Source organism: Necator americanus, chromosome I (genome assembly GCF_031761385.1).
Source record: "Necator americanus strain Aroian chromosome I, whole genome shotgun sequence".
NCBI classification, from domain to species: Eukaryota; Metazoa; Nematoda; class Chromadorea; order Rhabditida; family Ancylostomatidae; genus Necator; species Necator americanus.
The window spans coordinates 28215980-28234176 of NC_087371.1; the positions used below are offsets into that span (position 1 = coordinate 28215980).

General features: G+C 37.7%; 2 protein-coding genes across 4 annotated transcripts in view; both read left to right on the forward strand.

The window, feature by feature from the left end:
• Positions 1 to 3221: 3221 nt before the first annotated feature.
• Positions 3222 to 4049, forward strand: RB195_007123 (uncharacterized protein; the record flags this gene model as incomplete). Its single annotated transcript, XM_064180576.1, has 1 exon — positions 3222 to 4049. One exon carries the CDS (start codon positions 3222 to 3224, stop codon positions 4047 to 4049), a length of 828 nt encoding a protein of 275 aa, XP_064037437.1.
• A 566-nt stretch (positions 4050 to 4615) lies between these two features.
• RB195_007124 (uncharacterized protein) overlaps positions 4616 to 18197 on the forward strand; it is a gene marked incomplete at both ends in the record, with an annotated part of 43585 nt that continues 30003 nt past the window's right edge. For 2 of the 3 annotated variants that reach the window (XM_064180580.1, XM_064180581.1), the window contains 4 exons: positions 4616 to 4773; positions 16196 to 16242; positions 17815 to 17903; positions 18008 to 18013. In XM_064180580.1, the coding sequence (XP_064037438.1) occupies positions 4616 to 4773; positions 16196 to 16242; positions 17815 to 17903; positions 18008 to 18013 (300 nt within the window). Of the gene's footprint in view, positions 4774 to 5171; positions 5242 to 16195; positions 16243 to 17814; positions 17904 to 18007; positions 18014 to 18197 lie in introns of those variants that run through there. The other variant, XM_064180577.1, reaches the window with a different exon arrangement.

Here is an 18197-nt window from a genome sequence, read left to right on the forward strand (position 1 = left end):
TGTTAGTCGTTAGGTGGCGAGAACTAATATCTTGAAGATGTTCAGTTCTTCTGCAGAAAAAAAACAAAAAAAATATGCTACGTGAAGTATTAAAACTACTTCATACTGGTATAAGCAAATTTCGAGGATAAATCCACAAAATCCTTTCTGCCATTAATTAGTCATTTGCACAACAGCGCGCTTTTTTTTGTTTGTCTGGCGCCAATCGACTTTTACGAGCTGTATTTGAAATAATAAAAATTAATAATAAACCTATTATGAACAGAGTAACTTTAAAAAAATCCATCACCCCCCGCGATAAGAAAAACTAGCGGCTCACCGTTGAGCTGAGCTGTCCACAAAGGTTTAATGACAGTATTCATACCATTAAAGGCAACACCCCACGAATCTGAGGTGGTGCAGATTTCAGGTGGAGTATTTGTATACGGGATGAGAGACTATGGAGAGGGGGGTGATTCCGTCCATTTCTTCCTAATTGCCGTAAAAAACGGCCCGGAAGATGCGGCGCCGCACAAGTCTGGCGCGCTCCAGTCGAACTCCCTGTAGAAAATGATGCGCCAGTACGCCTCAAGCCGTATCTTCCGCGCCGTTTTTTGCGGCAATTAGGAAGAAATGGACGGAATCACCCCCCTCTCGATAGTCTCCCATCCTGTATACGAATACTCTCACCTGAAATCCGTATCACCTCAGGTTCGTGGAGTGATGCCTTTAATGCAAGGCTTTATCTTATCTTAATCAATACGGATTAGCATTCTTGAGCCTGTTTATTCCTTATGCCTATCTATTTTCAAATTAGAAGTAGAACAAGGCTCATGCTGGTGAGGTTACCGCGTAACTAAAAAAATAAAAAAAAAGATGAAAATGCCATGCTATGTATGCTAGTGGATGATGCTTGGGATTTTAATGAACGGGAGGAAACTGTAATGAGTTTCATCCAAAATCTTTTGTCGTTGTTTGGATAAATTTTACGAATCTATTAGTAATATGACCACACATGTACCTACAACAAATTAGTTCTAGAAAATTGCAGAGGAGAATTCTGGCGATGCTCTCCGACCTAGTCATTCTATAAAAGGATAAAGGGTAAAGTTTCTGGCGTTAATCAATCCGCTTGGGATGCGCCCCCACGTTCACTTCAATTCAGAATCGTTTGAGGTTTACGAACGTGTGTCTTTATTGCTTATACAATGACTTGCGGTGGCTAGCCGATGTGTCAAGTCAGTGCTATCCTTTATCCTCCCAGACAAGTCTGGTACCAATTTATAGACCCCGGAGGGATGAAAGGCTTGGTGAGCACTAGGGCGGATTCGAACCTCCGATCGATTGTGCAGTAAGCGGAACCTCTAACCGCTACACTACACCCGCCCTTAGTCATTCTATATTCTGCACTTTTTATATAATAAATAGATTACTTAAAGGACTGCAGAATTTATGTACCTATTATCACATGTATCTTAATAATAAGGGGCGGGTGTGGTGTAGCGGTTAGAGGTTCCGCTTCCTGCACGATCGATCGGAGGTTCGAATCCGCCCTAGTTCTCACCAAGCCTTTCATCCCTCCGGGGTCGATAAATTGGTACCAGGCTTGTCCTGAGAGGATAAAAGCACTGACTTGACCTATCGGCTAGCCACCGCAAGTCATTGTATAGGCCAGATACACGTTCGTAAACCTCAAACGATTGTGAATTGAAGTGAATGTGGGGGCGCATCCCAAGTGGATTGATTAATGCCAGAAACTTTATCCTTTATCCTTTATCTTAATAATACTATTCCTAAGTTTAGCTCGAGCAGGACTTCGAGAAAAACAATCTCATATTGAAAACTTGTGATAATTTTTAATTTACAGGTATTGTTCAAATTTTCTGAAAATCGCCAACGATCTACGAAATAAACAAAGAGACGGTCTCAGATGATAGAAGATGGAAAAGGACAGGATCTATACACAGTTTACATGGAGAAGACAGCTAAGTTTCAAAAGAAATGTAGGATCTTAAAGTGGAAGTAGAACTTCCTGAGCTTTTACGAAAAAAAAACGAAAACAAAATTTATTGATTTTTATATTGTTTAGCTGGGCCTTTATTTATAGACAGAAAACATTGAGTATCGTTAACTCCAGAGAATTCCGCATGCGTAGAGATTTTTAGTGTTTCTTGAAGTGATTTTTATGGTTGTGTTTTTAATTGAGTTTTTTGTTTCTGATTTTTAGAATGGTGTGCACAATTTTTAGAAGAAAAAGGACTTCATCATACATTTCACGGTTTGGGAATAATTCTAACACTAATCCTCCTGATTTACGTCAGAGAATTCGATTAGTTTTTTTTTATTACATGTGTCAGATAATCAGATAATGACAGAAAGTTACTACGAAAAAACTTGATTGATGGAAAACGGAAAAGTACGCTAAGAAAGATGGAAAAATTCCCTTGAAGCGCTTTGTGTTTGGGACGAAAATCAATGAGGGGAGTGAGGATCCCCTGCGCAGTATCTTTCGATGATGATAGCGCTCATCTCGCAGGTCTCCAGTGGCAACGGTAGCGGATCCTTTTTCTGTGTAGTGCTGATTAGAGAATCCAGCAAGCTCCTGGACCAAGTTAGGGATAGAAGGACCTCCATCCACCTGTTTTCTGATTTTAAAAAAGTATATGTTGGACTATTCTAAAACGAGAAAAGGACCCTCATTCTCATTTGTTTTGGTTTTAAAAATATGTTGATCGTTTGTTGAGTTTTAGGTGGTATACTGCTAGATACAAGCTTCAAAAATTTTGCGGAAAGTTCCTTTTTTGCCTGGATCTTTTCGATAAGAAGACAATCAAGCATCTCAGCTGTAACTTTCTCTTCAAGATGTCTCTAAAAGGTAAAATAAACAGTAATTTTAATTAACATACTCAGAAAATAAAATAATTTGGCCTCAGCTAATTGGTCGACCATTAAAAGAAGTGCATCGCTCGACGTCGATTCTTATTTTCTTATGAGGTATCTTAGGGTACCCTCCTGCAAATTTTTCAAAAATATATTTTACTATTTCGTTACTATATTATATCATTATACTAGGTTGGTGCAAAATTAACTTCAATTCCGAGGTATGTGTTTTTTACCCTGAATTATTTTGTCTCAAGGCAAACAACACATACCGTTTTGCAGGTTTTTTCCGCTTTTTCAAATATATATGTAGCTCTCACTCTAATTTTTTCAGTCGGCCTTTCCCAGGGCTCTGAAAAATCATGAACCGAAGCGACTATCGAGTCATCATGCTTTACGAATTTAAATTGGGAAACTCTACGGCAGAAGCACCTCGTAACCTTAACAGGGTTTTCGGGTCAGACTGTCCTTGCGAACGAACAGTGGAGCTCTGGTTTAAAAAATTCGCTTCTAACGATTTTGATCTCAAAGAAAAACCGCGTCGCTGTTGCGGGTCGTCGCTGGATAATCTGGAGAGAACCGTAGAAGCAAATCCGGAGACTGACAAACGGACGTCAGCAGAAGACCACGGCGTACATCATACTACAGTAGTTAGACATTTGGTGGAAATTAGCGAGGTGAAGAAGATGTCTGACGAAGAGCAGCGTCTGGCACGTTACGGCATGTGTTCTAACCTTTTGATTCGGTTAAAATATGAGCCCTTTCCTAGTCGTATTATAACTGAAGATGAAAAGTGGGTTCTTCTCGATAACAGGAAACGTGGATTTGTGTGGGTAGATAAGGATGCCCCTCCAAACACTTTTCCTAAAGCCGATTCATCCAAAAGAAAGTCATGCGCTTACAGTTTGGTGGTCTGTCGGGGTTTAAACCACTACGGCTTCATGCAAGCAGACCAGACAATTACAGCCGAGTCCTACTGCTGCGATTTAGAGCATATATATGAAAAGTTGCAAAAATTGTGGCCGGCAGTGGTGAATAAAGGAGGACCGATTCTGCTGCAGGCCATATACCGCACAAATCACCTGGCACAAAACAGCTTAAACCATTTAGGTACAGAAGTTCTCTCCCACCCACCGTATTTCCCAAACCTTTCTTCAAAAGGCTATCACTTTTTCCGAGCGCGTGATTAATATTTGCGTCAGCGACAGTTCACTAATTCAGACGATGTTGAAAGTGCTTTCCATAATTTTGCTGATTCCCGTGATCTCAGTTTTTTCAAGCTAAAGGCTTAAGTTTATTACCTGTTCGTTGGAAAAGATATGTAGGTTCTGATAGTTTTTGTTTCGATTAATGAAGTTGTGTTTAAGCAGAGTTATAGCAATTTGAAATATGGGGATCGAAATTAATTACGCACCACCCTAATATTCTGATATGTTTGCTACTGTATCACCTACTACTTTTATTATATATTTGATTTGTATTATTACATTACATTATATCATTATCGCACTATTATATTATTGCAATAATATAATAATATTATTATATTGATTTTATTATTCGGCAAAATGTCGAGGTTTTCAGGAATCAAGAAATTGTGCAAATTCTTGTATGGATTCTGTGAATCTTGCTGCTTTTCACGGAAGTGACTTTTCACGAAAAGTGCCCCAGTGGTTTGTTTACGTCAATGCTAAAGTGGTACTCGATGTCATGTCACATCACGATAATTACGGCAGTTTTGTGAGCTGTCGAATCCATGATCCGCTCGTTTGGCGACGACGACGACGGTGTTCCGGTTTTCGAGGCTGTAAACAAGGATTTCGCTTTGGCAAGCTTCCAAGCGTCACATCGGGACAATGCGATGCAATGGGACGTGTCCTCTGATCTGACGCATCGGGCTGCTATTCACAATAGGTTAGCGCGGCAGCGGATAATCATTCGCAAAAGTTGCACTTACTTAATCACCCCCCACCGCCGTGGATAGTCAGGATATTCTTCTCAATCGATAATTTTATATTATATTAGACTATACACTATGCATCTACATGATATTGTTAAGTATTATTTGGTGCTGCAGTGATTTCAATGATTTAAAATCTCCCCAGAGGGGAACATCCTATTGATTGATTACAGCAGATCTCCATTAGAGGTCCGAAAAAAAATAAGGAAAGGAACTAGGTTATGGTCTCAAAATTCCAGAGGGGAAAAAGTTCCGAGCATTTTACAGATAAGTTTGGGGACACGTTAAATTTTCCGAAAATCATTTAGAACACCGTAAAATCTATTATTCACTGAAAGTTTTGACATTGCAGGAAAAGAGATGAAGTGGCACTTTTCCTCTTTATTTTCGAGGGAAGCGATAATCCCATCATTCAATTCTAGGACGCAATTGATTCTAACATTCCTACCCATTTATACATTATGTTACATAAAAATGTTTCAAAGTTTCAAAGAAAGTAGTGCAGCGCAGTCGGTAAGAGGTTCGGCTATGACTGTACGACCAATCGATGGTTCGAAACCGCCCCAGTACCCATCAAGCTTTTCACCCGTTCAGTGTTAATAGATTGATGTCAGACTTGTCTCAAAAGATAAAAACACTGACTTGAGCCCGAAATTATGGGTCGCAGAACTTTGGAGGCGTTTCGGCAAAGTACAAAACTTCCAAAAATCAATAGACAGAAACAGTGCATAGCCATGGTGACCAGCGAGTCGGCTCTGTATCAAGACCTTTGCGGGTTTTGATCTACGGAGTCATATGCGGGTCGTGCCCTTGTTGGTATTAGCAGAACGATTCCGCCACATGAGGCTCGCTTATATCACGGCACCGCGGCTACACAGTATGTACAACGATTTGTGTTTTTTTTTGGTTCCGGTTTTGGATGTAGCATCCTATGGAATGATGACTTCTGTTCTGGACGAGGCTGTTATCTGAGGAAACAAAACTTCTGGCATTTTAGGATCTGACGAAGGCGACAACGCCGAAACGTTAGCCGTGGTGAAGGGTGTGAACGTCTCGGCTCTTGCTTCACATTGACAACCGACAAGTTGCAATTTTTGTGGTAAAATTCCAGGAATCCTGAACTTTTACGTTACTAGCTTGATACATCCCGCTAGCACCGCAAGTCATTGTATAGGTCACGTTCGTAAACCTCAAACGATTCTGAATTGAAGTGAACGTGGGGGCGCATTCCAAGCGGATTGATTGGCGTCAGAGACTTTAATCATTTTTCAATTTTATCTATTCCTCTTTCAGCCCTTCTTATAATTTGTATATATGTTTGATTTATATTATAATTTGTATATTTGTTTTCGGCGGGTGTAGGGCAGTCGGCTAGAGGTTCCGCTGCTTGAACGATCGATCGGAGAAAGCGGTGAAGGGTAGATTTCAGATCCAGGAAACTTCTGCTCCTCCTGCTTTCTGAAAAATAGAAGAAGAATGAAGATTGGATAATTATTATTTATAGGAGTAAAAGAGCGGGTGTGGTGTAGCGGTTAGAAGTTCCGCTGTTCCTGCACGATTGATCGGAGGTTCGAATCCGCCCAAGTGCTCACCAAGCCTTTCATCCCTCCCGGGTCGATAAATTGGTACCAGACTTGTCTGGAAGGATACAAACACTGACTTGACACATCGGATAGCCCTAGCAAGTCATTGTATAGGCAAATTACACCACACGTTCGTAAAATCTCAAACGATTCTGTATTGAAGTGAACGTGGTAGCGCATCCCGAGCGGATTTATTAATGCCAGACACTTTATCCTTTATCCTTTTTATTTGTTATATTTTGTAAGAATCAGGTGTCAAGATCGTAGACAGACTTTATCATATTACTGTATTTCTAACAAATATCGAACGTTTCTAGGGGATGTTTTCTCATTTTCGTGAGAGCGGAGCTTCCCCCGAAATCACATAACATTAACATCCTCGCTATCGTTGAGCCTATTTTTCGTAGTTTGCAAACCTCACCAGCCTCAATCTGATTGCATGCCTATGAATATGACAAACTGTTATTTTTATTGCGTTTGATCAACCTGCGGGGATTGCAGTGCACATTGCGTTCGGTTAGAGGGAAACCAGTTGGTGAGATCCTATGCATGTGCAGATAGTAAAAAAACTTCGGAACGAGGGTATTTAGCATTTTTCAATCTTTCAGCAACAGGTTGCGCGGCAATCACCTGGAATCTGAATCATACTTTTCGCTAAAATATGCGCTAGTGCAATTTCTTTCAGAAAAACAGAAAAATTTCTAGGAAATAGCATTTTGTGATGTTTTCGTCTACATTCTTAATGCAAGCGAAAGGTTGCCGTTGTTCCCAACCGCTTCCATGTGGATTTTGTCTGTGTCTTGTGCAGAAATGTATTGTTTTTAGAGTTAGTTAGAGGATTCAAAGAAGAGAACACTTTTGTATATTTCGTTTGTATATTTGAAATGTTTTTATTGAAATTTTGAAGTGAATTGAATCTGAAATTTTCCCCAACTTAACTTGTCAGTTGACCAATGAGTAATTCGAAGAAACCTATTTAGTAAAAAAAAGACTTTTCAAGAAAAAAAAGAAGAATAGAAAGGAAAAGAAATTATTTGAGCGTCGTTTTTTGCAGAAGAATCTCCCGTTGACATAGTCGGATCAAAACGACCTGAAGATCGGCGCAGTTCGCGTAAGCGGCTCGATGCGATGCGATGTGGTTATGGTCAAGGTGGGACTCATGCTAGCACCACTCAGCAACTGCAATATGTGATGGGACCTCTACTGCTTCAACAGCAACCGCCTACGCAACTGCGCTGGGTTTCATGTCGTTTAGATCCCACTAGAGCTTGGAAACGAGCAATTTGTGTGTCAAGTTGGATTTACATGCTGGAGTAGTCGAGAATATTAGTAAATCGGTGTAGTTATCGGGATCCTTATAAATTACCATAAATGTACTGTATCCTTTTGCAGCGCAGAAACGGAAAGCGCATAGCAGATTACAAATTATGGATTTTTTTTTAAATGTGAAACCAATATTATTAATGTTAAACTAATGAACGCTGTGAAACAGAAGGTTGTAGCTGTTTCGCTCACATCCGTGTTGTACACAAAGAAAAGAAAAAAGTGTCTAGCGTTAATCAAACCTCCTGAAATGCACAAACGCGTTCGACTTCAAAGGCATCACCCCACGAATCACAGGTATCGCGTTTTTTACGGCAATCAGGAAGAAATGGACGGAATCACCCTCCTCTCCGTAATCTACTATGTCGTATACGAATACTCCACCTGAAATCCGTACCACCTCAGATTCGTGGCGTGATGCCTTTAATTCAGAATCTATTGATGTTTATGAACACGTGCGCAGCCTTCAAATGACTCGCGGGTGTGGACGATCTGTGGATTCAGTGTTTTTATCTTTCCAGACAAGTCTGGTACTAATTTTTTGACTCCGTAGAGAAGAAAGACTTGGTTTTTCTCGGTGGCGGTCTCGAACCATCGATTGTGCACTTGCAGCCGAATTTCTTTCTAACTGCGCTACACCCAATTGATACTTATAGTAACAGGAACATATTAATTATTATAATAAGAAATACTACAAATATTCGAGAATGTGCAGTGCACTTTGTTTGAACATCTCCCCTCGACAAGTACAGATTCAGTCTTCCTTAGGCGTAAGACAAAAAGTGAGGGAATTACCGTAATTTGCTGTCTTGACGCATAATGAACCACATTGTGATTCGTTTGCGAAAATAGAGAACATCGTGTACATTTGCATTATCAATGGAACATATTTACATTTGTGTTGAAATATAGGAGGGTTCTGTGATGTTTTGATCAGGAACAATTCGGTCGGATTATGAATATTCAAGAACGACTGACATGATGTGAATGGAATGAACACTGCAGCAAAACACATATGAAATCGAAGTTAAGATTTTTTTTTACTGGGAACATGGAAACTTCCTGGCTCACAGAATCACTGTAAAAAGGATAAAGGGAGAGAAAAAGAGAAATAGAGTACATCTCGAGCCTTTTACTTGAAATCTGACAAATAATACGTTACCCGAACGTCGTTCTTCTTTTATTTTTCAGAAATAAGAAGAACAAAGGATTTTTAAGATCTGAAATCTACTCTTGCTCGCTTCTTACTATATTATTCCATAATAATTTTCAATTTCAATGTCTTTGAGTTTGTTTTTTAATTTGTTTTCCCTGTGGACTTTCAATGCTCCTCCTTTGAAAATCACTCGGCCACTCCCTTCACTTATTATGCAGAAATTCGACACGGTTACATTATCACAAGGAAATTGCTGCCATAGAAATTCTCCATTTTAGAGGCAGCACGTCATGAAATTCACGATGATGGTTGTCTCTGTGAGACAATGTAAAATTTGAGTTGTAAATTACGAGCATGAAAGTTGTCCCGCTCAATTCCGCCTAATCGTCCGAGAAAAAAAAGCCGCAGAAAACGACATTTGTTTCTACGAGATAGGTGAAAACTCATTCTTCACACCCGCAAAGCCCTCTACATCATCAATTTTGTGACAGTCTTTTATTGATTTATTTTTATTTTATTCTCTTGTTGATTAAACCTCTCCTATGTTAATTTTTAATTAGTCTGTGAATCACGGGTCACAAAAAAAAATGAATATGGTGTAAATGGAAAATGAGTTATTTGTGCCTGTTGAATTTGATATGCCTTATCGTGATCACTTTTTCCAAACCCATTTTGTAGGGGAACCAAAAATCAAAGTGAACAAAAATAACTATCCTTAAGTCTATTATCAAATTTAGAAAGCCCAGAAACAGGTAGCAGGAAACTAAAATTCGATTTAGCAGAGCTACTGGTCCTCTAACGGGAAAAATCTGCTGTAACGGTTGCGTGTTGGTCACATTTGAATCAATCACGCACTCAAAGTGGTGCTCTGGGACCCTAACTCACCTTTGTCCCATTGGAAGCTGAAACAATGTAGCTAAAGTCCCACTTTGAACGTCAACTCCTGCACAATTGAACCAGGCTCCAGCGTGTTTTGACCTGAAGCGGCAAAAATCCGTAGACACAGTGTAGAAATTAAAAAATAAATAAATAGTAGTAAAAACAAATAACAAGTGGGAAAATGAGAAAATACAAATACAAATAAAAATGAAAAAATAGAGCCAAAAAATGGAACGAAAAAAAAACAAATAATTAAAAACAAGGTGAAAGGTCGAAGTGAATCAAACAAATTTCTCCCAGAGGATACCCTTTTAATCAATACATGTGCTCTAAGCTTTGAGATTTAATGAATTGATTTCAGATATACTTCCAGTATTTAATTTTCTGACAAATGTATGGCGCGGCGCATCTCCGACATTTATCTTCAACAAAATGAAAGAAAGAAAAAACTTCAAAGAAAATGAAATTAAATCCAACTATATAATAGGGAAGTTATTTAGGACGTTTTAGTGCTCCACATCACAGCATATATAGATCAGAAAATTCTATTATTTTCAGAAATTGACGTTTGTTATTAATCAATCTTTCGTTCAACACTGACTTGTATTCGATCTAACTACAAATTAATAAAAGATAAAGGATAAAGTTCCTGGCGTTAATCAGTCCGCTTGGGATGCGCCCCCACGTTCACTTCAATTCAGAATCGTTTGGGGTTCACGAACGTGTAACTGGCCCACACAATGACTTACGGGGGCTAGCCGACGGGTCAAGTCAGTGTTTTTATCCTCCCAGACATGTTTGGTACCAATTTATCGACCCCGGAGGTTTGGTGAGCACTAGGGCGGATTCGAACCTCCGATCGATCGCGCGGGAAGCGGAACCTCTAACCGCTACACTACACCCGCCCTTAAATGATAAATGATTAAATGATAAATAATAATGTAAATAATAGTAAACAGGAAATAATAAGCGCTAGAGATGTCGATGAAATCAAGCAGATTTCTCTCAGAAGGTGATTTTCTACATCATTATCGTGCCCAAAGATAGTCGTTCATCCATTCTACGTTCATTCAGACTTGGATTCAATCTGAATATCTTTCGCAGCTAACTTTATTGATCTATTTTGATCTGGTCAAATTCGCCTCTGAATCCAAGGAGAATAGGCGAGGAGTGTGGAGGTCGTGGCGGGCGGATTATCTACGCATATGGTGGTGGTGGTGGTGGGTGAATCGGTGAATCGGTGAATTGTTGCTGTCTAGTCATGTTCGTGGAGATTCTGTTGCGAATCGCGCAACCTAATGCGTGCAACCTCGCCGTCGCTGCGCTCTCTCCCTCTCCCTCGCCCGTATCCTGGTGTCACACACTCTAAATAATCGCTAATTTTTGCTCGCTCGCAACAACTGGCAACTTTTCATCAAAAGTTTTGTTTTTGAGGAAAAAAAACTCAGGAACATTATAACACATTTATAGCATTGCTTCCTAGACTTGTATACATATACTTTCCTTTTTTACTTTTCTTTTTTCTTTTTTTCTTTTTGTATACTTATACATACTTATATTTACCTATATGAAGTTCATTTACGTAACTGTAAGATCTTAATCAACTTCATTTTAAGAGAAAAACTACAAAATGCAGAAGAAATGAATATAAATAAAGAATAAATAAATAAATAATAAATAAATAAAAATATAAATAAAAGAAAGTAAGCAAAAGAAATAAATATGTGTAATATTTATATGGATCTGCAGAAATAAATAATATAAAAGTGCAAAATGTAAGAAAGAAAGTTTTCTAAAATCCATTAAAACGAGTGAGAAATTTTTTTTCCAGATTTTTTTCTACACATAGATTAGTACAGCGTCCTTTCACTCCTTGCCAGTGAATTTCATCGAATCATGCTCCATAATCACCGTTGAGTCATAGTCTTTTCTTATAAGTTTTGATTTTTCAAAGAAAAAATCGTGTTCGTGTTTATTCTTTGAATAAGGCGTGAGAAGGCACGAAGTGCATCCAACCTTTCACACACAAACACGCACTTTTCCAGCTATTTTAACTTAGTGAGTAAATTTATGCATGACTCTGAAGGAATTTATGCATTACAGTTGTCTTGGGAATATTTTCTTCTTTTTTCTTCTATTTATTGTTCACAGATCTTTACTTTTGTTACAATGATATAGTGTAGTAATTTCTTTTTTCTTTCTTCTTCCTTTCTTTTATTTTCTTCTTTCCTTCTTCTCACTATTATATTTAGTAATGTTTTCTTTTTTTTTGTTTTGGACTATCTTCCCTTTCTTACTCAGAGAGCTCAAGGGAGGCTGATCTAGAAGTGAATCGTCTAGGAATGCTGGGAACGATTCAACTTTTCGTAATTTCCCGTCTCTACCTTTCTTTTTTTTAAGTGATATACCTTAGCCTGATCTGCAAGTGAATCATCAAGGAAGAGGGGCGAAACAGAACTGCGATGCAATTTTTCATTCGATACGGCTCGTTATAGCTTCTCGATAGGGCGAAACGATTCACTGTCTTCAGTGTAACCTCTCAAAAAAGCTAGTAAATTTCCACTTAAACTTGATTTTCTCCACTGAAAAATTCAAATAAATTTCCATCCACGTGTAAGTGTTGTTGTTGTTTTTTTGCGATTGTTTGGCAGTAATGCTGCGTGGCAAAATCGATCAGCAGAGAAGAGAAATAAAAAACCGAGAATTGTGATGTGCTCACTTCATCGGTTCTCGAGGACACCTACATAGACGATAGAATATACTGGTTTCGGAATTGCTCTCGCATCCGGAGTGTCAAGCTTCCGTCGCCGGCGCCAACGTTGGCGTTGACCGGGCGGAACCACAGAGGAACAGCTGTTGTCCAACCAGAAAAAAAGAGAAAACGTTATGTCGATGTTGGATCGACACATCGGTTGTGCTTTGATTGCTCTCCGCTCAGCCTTCCCCAACGCGTTTCTGTGTGTGTGGTGTATCGTTCTATTATATTAAATTGCTTCGTCATTGAATACTAAACATCCCTAGATGGCTAATATTCGTTTGAACGCCGGTTTCCGATTATTTTCTGTTTGCCTGCTATTTTTTTATTTTTCATTTGCTTATTGTTGGTCCTCTGAAGGTGGAAAAAAGACATCTCCTCTCATTTTGCTTCTCTGACCTCTTTTCGTCCATGGAAAAATTTATTCGTCTATTTTTTATCTATTTATTTTTATTTTCTGTTTATTCTTCATTTTTTAAAATATATTTGTTCAGAAGAATAGTTCATTCTTGTTTTCTGGATTGCAATACATAACGTTGACTGTCTCTCAGCAGTGCCAGAAAAATGTTGTAGGTCCAGTTTCTCTTAACTGCAATAGCAAAAAATAACTAAATTTCTTTTTTGTGTTGAATCAGAATGAGATTTATATTGAAAAAAAAATCAACAAAAAAAAAAAACGAAAAAAGAAATTGACAATCGATGTTGCCGGGTGTCTTTTAGTACATTAATATGTAATATTTGCTCATATGTAGAACACAATGCAACGGAAATCTCGTTTTTGTTCCATTGTTTGCAAGTCGATTTAGAACGAACGTTGTACATACACGTACTGTAAGCTGATCGTTTAATTATTGCTGTATTGGGTTGTGGTTGAGAAAAAGTCTTATCAGGCTTTTTTTTACGAAAAGTCGAGAATTTTTGGTTCTTGATGGATACTGATGATGTATCAGGTGGTAGTTGCAGAATATTTTCGAAACCTCCGAAAAAGGTACATGTATACTCGGGTATCCTTCCTTAACTTTAAAGGCATCACCCCACAAATCTGAAGTGGTACGGATTTCCGGTGGAGTATTCGTATGTATATATAGGATCATAAATTATGGAGAGAGGAGGGGGGGGGGGGGAGATGATTCCGTCCATTTCTTCCTAATTGTCGTAAAAAATAGCACGGAAGATACGGCTTCGAGCGTTCCGGCGAGCTATTTTCTACAAGAAGTTCGATTGGAGCGCGTCAGCCTTGTGCACGCGCCGTATCTTCCGGGCTCTTTTTTAAGGGAATTACGAAGAAATGGACGGAATCTCCACAATCTACTCTCCATAATCTACTATCCCGTATACGAATACTACACCTGAAATTCGTACCACCCCAGATTCGTGGGGTGATGCCTTTAAGGACCGTGTCAATTTCACAAAAACTGCTTGTATGCTAAATAAAAAAATAAAGAAGTAAAAATCAAGAAAGTAAGTAAAAATCAAATTTTTTTAAAATCAACCGTACACGTTTCCAACCACTATAATGAAGAAAAATTGTAGTTGACTTATTTTCATCAAAATAAACGAACATTCATTTAATTTTTCTGAAACTTTTAAAACCTATCACATCACTCACATTGAGTAATTACTAATATGAATTTTTAAGAGTTTCTCGAGATTGAAAATATGTGTTCGGAGTTCAATTTATTGTAAGGTGAACAAATACTTGTATTCGTTGGATGATTTTTCTTGAATCACTCAGTCTTGATAAGTGTTGGATTTTACTAGTCAGGAGCAAAATTCAACAAAAAAAAAACGAGAAAAAAATTGGCGAGAAGCGAGAAAGAAAAGAATCTGTAATAAATAAACAAATATGTACTAGCATTGGTTGGATGATTTTCCCTGAATCAGCGAGGCGGTCGCGTTTTCTAATCACGTGACCATTAATCGTTAGTATATATAAGTACTGTATATAAATTATATAAGTTGGAAATGAATTTTTGGTGTAGAGCTACATATGTATGAGATTTTCATTGTTTTCTACACGAGACGAGTTTGAGGGATCATATCGCACTCAATCCATGCAAAAATTCTTAATTAAACTCTAAATCCTTTAAATTAAATTAATTAATTAAATTCCTCGACTTCTAAATGCGGTAAACGAATAAAACGCTGACGCTTCTGTGTCGTTCCGTGAAAATTGTTTCACAACTCTACTATTGAAGAGATTTATGAGGGTGGACGCGGTCCACGTGGCCCCATTCCCAGTGAAATGAGAAGCGGATGGAATTAGCGCTCGACCTCGTTAATCCGGAAACTGAAGTCAGTTGGGGGCGATTTTGGGTCTTTTTTTTTCGAGAGCTTTCAGCCTCTACTTTCATTTCCACGAGTTCGTTCTTTCAACGTTTTTCCACAGTATCCCTTTGCGGGATTTTCGAAGCTCTGAAACGGAAATACTACTCAAAATGTTCGACTTTCAATGAACCTCGGCATGAACAGTAAGATGTCGTGTTGGTTTTTTATGATCTTATATGAATTTTATATTATTATAAATTAATTTTATATTATATATTTTTATGATCTTATTTTATATGAGGCTGCAGAAGTACCAAGGAATGGTATTGTTGCTGTAATGAATACCTTATTGCTCTCTTAACGATGTCGAACCTTTCTGATTCTTAACTCTTTCTAAACAGCTTCGATAATGGATGATATCTTCCTTTGGATGCATGATCTATTGATTAGTTAAGCTGGTCCGAACGATTTAATCACTTCATCCTTGAATGGTAAAGTTACTATATGTTAATCTTGCTCCAAATGTTTTCTATTAGCGTGCTTACGAGGCCTTTCGATGAAATCTTTACTGGCCCGACGTTCCGACTTTTTCGTCGCCTGCAGAGGAGGTTGAGGTTGATTGGAACAGCCCCCAGTTTATTCCGGCAAGTGCCACACTACCCTGAGTCAGCACTTTGACAAATCATTCAACGTACTGAAAACGGAAGTGGAAGCGATACATAAAAAAGATGGAAAATTAGTCAAAATATTAAAGAAATTGAAAAATAGGTGGAAAATTAGTCAGGAAATTTAAAGAGATTATTCTTACGTAGCTACTGCCCAACGGGATTCCCCTCATTTATTTGTAGTGCTCGAAAAAAGGTTGATGTTTTTTTTGGGTGCTAATTAGATTTGGAGTTCATTTCTATAACAAAATTTCAATATAAACTTTGATTACAAAAAGTAAAGTGGTTAGTACTGATGGAACAATTCAGGTGTTTTTGTTGCTGTTTAAAATAGACCCTGTTTCGGATGAAAACACTCAAGCAGAATCCATTTTTCAATTTTTTCCACTTTATGGGCTGATAAGGAACAAATAGAATACGTTCGCGTATTTTAAGAAATTTTAAGAAATACAGTACATACACAACATCGAGAAATCCCAGATGTTTGAAAAGTTTCCATTTGAATTGGAGATCCTAGCGTTTTTTTTTTGAAATGGGAAATTGAAGAAATTAAACAACCGTGACCACACCACATTGGAAACACGTCCGAATAATTCCCGGTTGAGGTGTGAAATGTGCTGTCACGTGATCATATTTTTCTCATCCATCATTGTGGCGGTGCCATCAAAACTCCTGTCAATAACTCCCTCATATCTGAGAACAAGTGAGAATGAGGGGAAAAAAACGAACTGTGGAGTAACCATTCAGTTCCCAATCAATACTTCTCCATATCGATCTCCTAATTTCCTTTACACGTAGGTCTTTTCAGATTATTCATGTAGTTTTAGTTGCTTCTATATAATTATTTTAATTTAATCACTAGTTGCTTTTCTCCATAATTTATTTGAATCCTGAAAAGCATGCGGATGCCGTGCTAATAATAGACTTATTTTCTTTTAACCTACATTTTAAACACTTTTAACGCATTTTCCTTAAAATTATGGTGGATTTTCTTAGGAATATTCGGAGCATTTCAAAATTCATAGAGTCCACCTTCACTAAATGTTTACTTCGACTAAAACTAACAAATTGAAAAGTATTCTACGCTACAGAAGTAGAAAAAAGTTCAAAAAAAGGGTTCATTTCCTTCATTTTGAAGCTAACAAAGTCAAATAATCTCTTAACCTAACTGTTTACTTTAATTCACTAAATTCCAAATACGTAAAATTTAGCAAAGTGGACATATGTACGGCAGCTGTTGCTACATGTTATTTTCAAAGATTTGCAAAGAATATTTTATTTGCATTACAAATATTTTTGCAAAGAATTTTTTTCCATTGCTTAAATGTGGTCGTTCTTCTTTTTTTTTTCTTAAATCAGTCAATGCACATTTCCTTTTGTTCCCATTTTCTGGTATTCACTCACTAGCTGGAGGAATTTGGAATCGTCTGGAGTTTTTCATTCGAAAATCGTTGGATTTTTAACGAGAAGCTTTAAATGTGCTCGTTCCAGTGCTTACTCTAATTCTTTTCTTTTCGTCTATTTTTAATGCGCTCAAATGATTTTTGAGTTATTAGTCGTCCGATACCTATGAATTGCTTGTTTTTTTTTAGAAAATCTTTTCAATTGTTATATTATAGACTATTCATATGTTATAGTAGACAGTACCTCACTATTACAGTAATACTAAAAATGAAATAATTGGTTTTTTCTTTAGAAATCTTTGAGGTTGAGCAAACGTAATAGTTTATCTTTTCTTTAATGGTTTCACTATTAGGAGCCCACGAGGAGATAACTGTTGTATTTTAGCACAATTGAATCGAATTAATTCTTATATTAACATTCAGGAAGGATATAAAATAAACTTTTCAAAAATGTGATACAGTTCTTCGTACAAAAGACTTACTTTATTGCTACAAAAAAGAAAAAAAATGACTAGAATAGAAACTGCTGGCACGAGAAATCTGCACTTTTCTTAGTAGTAGGTTTTAGAAAAAAAAGTTAAAAATTAATTTCTCTAGACGTAATTTTCGTTGTTTTGCATCAACCTGAGAGACTTGAAGACAAACGAGTAGAAATCTGCAATCTAATTCTTCGTTATTAACCTCATAGATTAAAAGAAAAAAAGGAGTGAAAAATTAATTTCTCTTGACTTTGACTTGTAATTTTCGTTCTTTCGCATCAGCCTGAGAAATTTAAGGAAAAAGTAGTAAAAATCTGCATTTCTTCGCCATCAACCTCATAGATTTAAAGAAAAAAGAGCGGAAAATTAATTTCTCTTGACGCAATTTTCGTTCTTTTGCATCAACCTAAGAAATCGAAAAAAACAAGGACTAAAAATGATTTTTTCGATGTAATTTTCCAAGCAGCTCAACAATCGACTTCAGTATTGCTCGATCTCCACCACTGTGAACAATCGATTCCTCTCTCGTCCGCACCTCGAGGTACCCACAGCAACCGGTCAGCAGCAGTGTCCGTACGGTAATAACACGCTAAACACCCCACTCCTACATATAGTCAGTCAGTCTCAGTCGACGCAGTCGACGGAATCCGACCCGTAAACGCTTCCAGTAATTCCAGAATAAGGTAATCATGGATGGATCGGTACCGGAAAATCTTTTTTTTTTCGTTTCATGACCGATAGCCATGTATTTCTATTGGAAAAACGTGAATTTCTAACGTAAATGATATCCGGACACGCTATTTATGCAATTGTAATTTATGTTGCTCGTCGTGCTCGACTCTGCTTTGCTGGAATTTGCTCGATCTG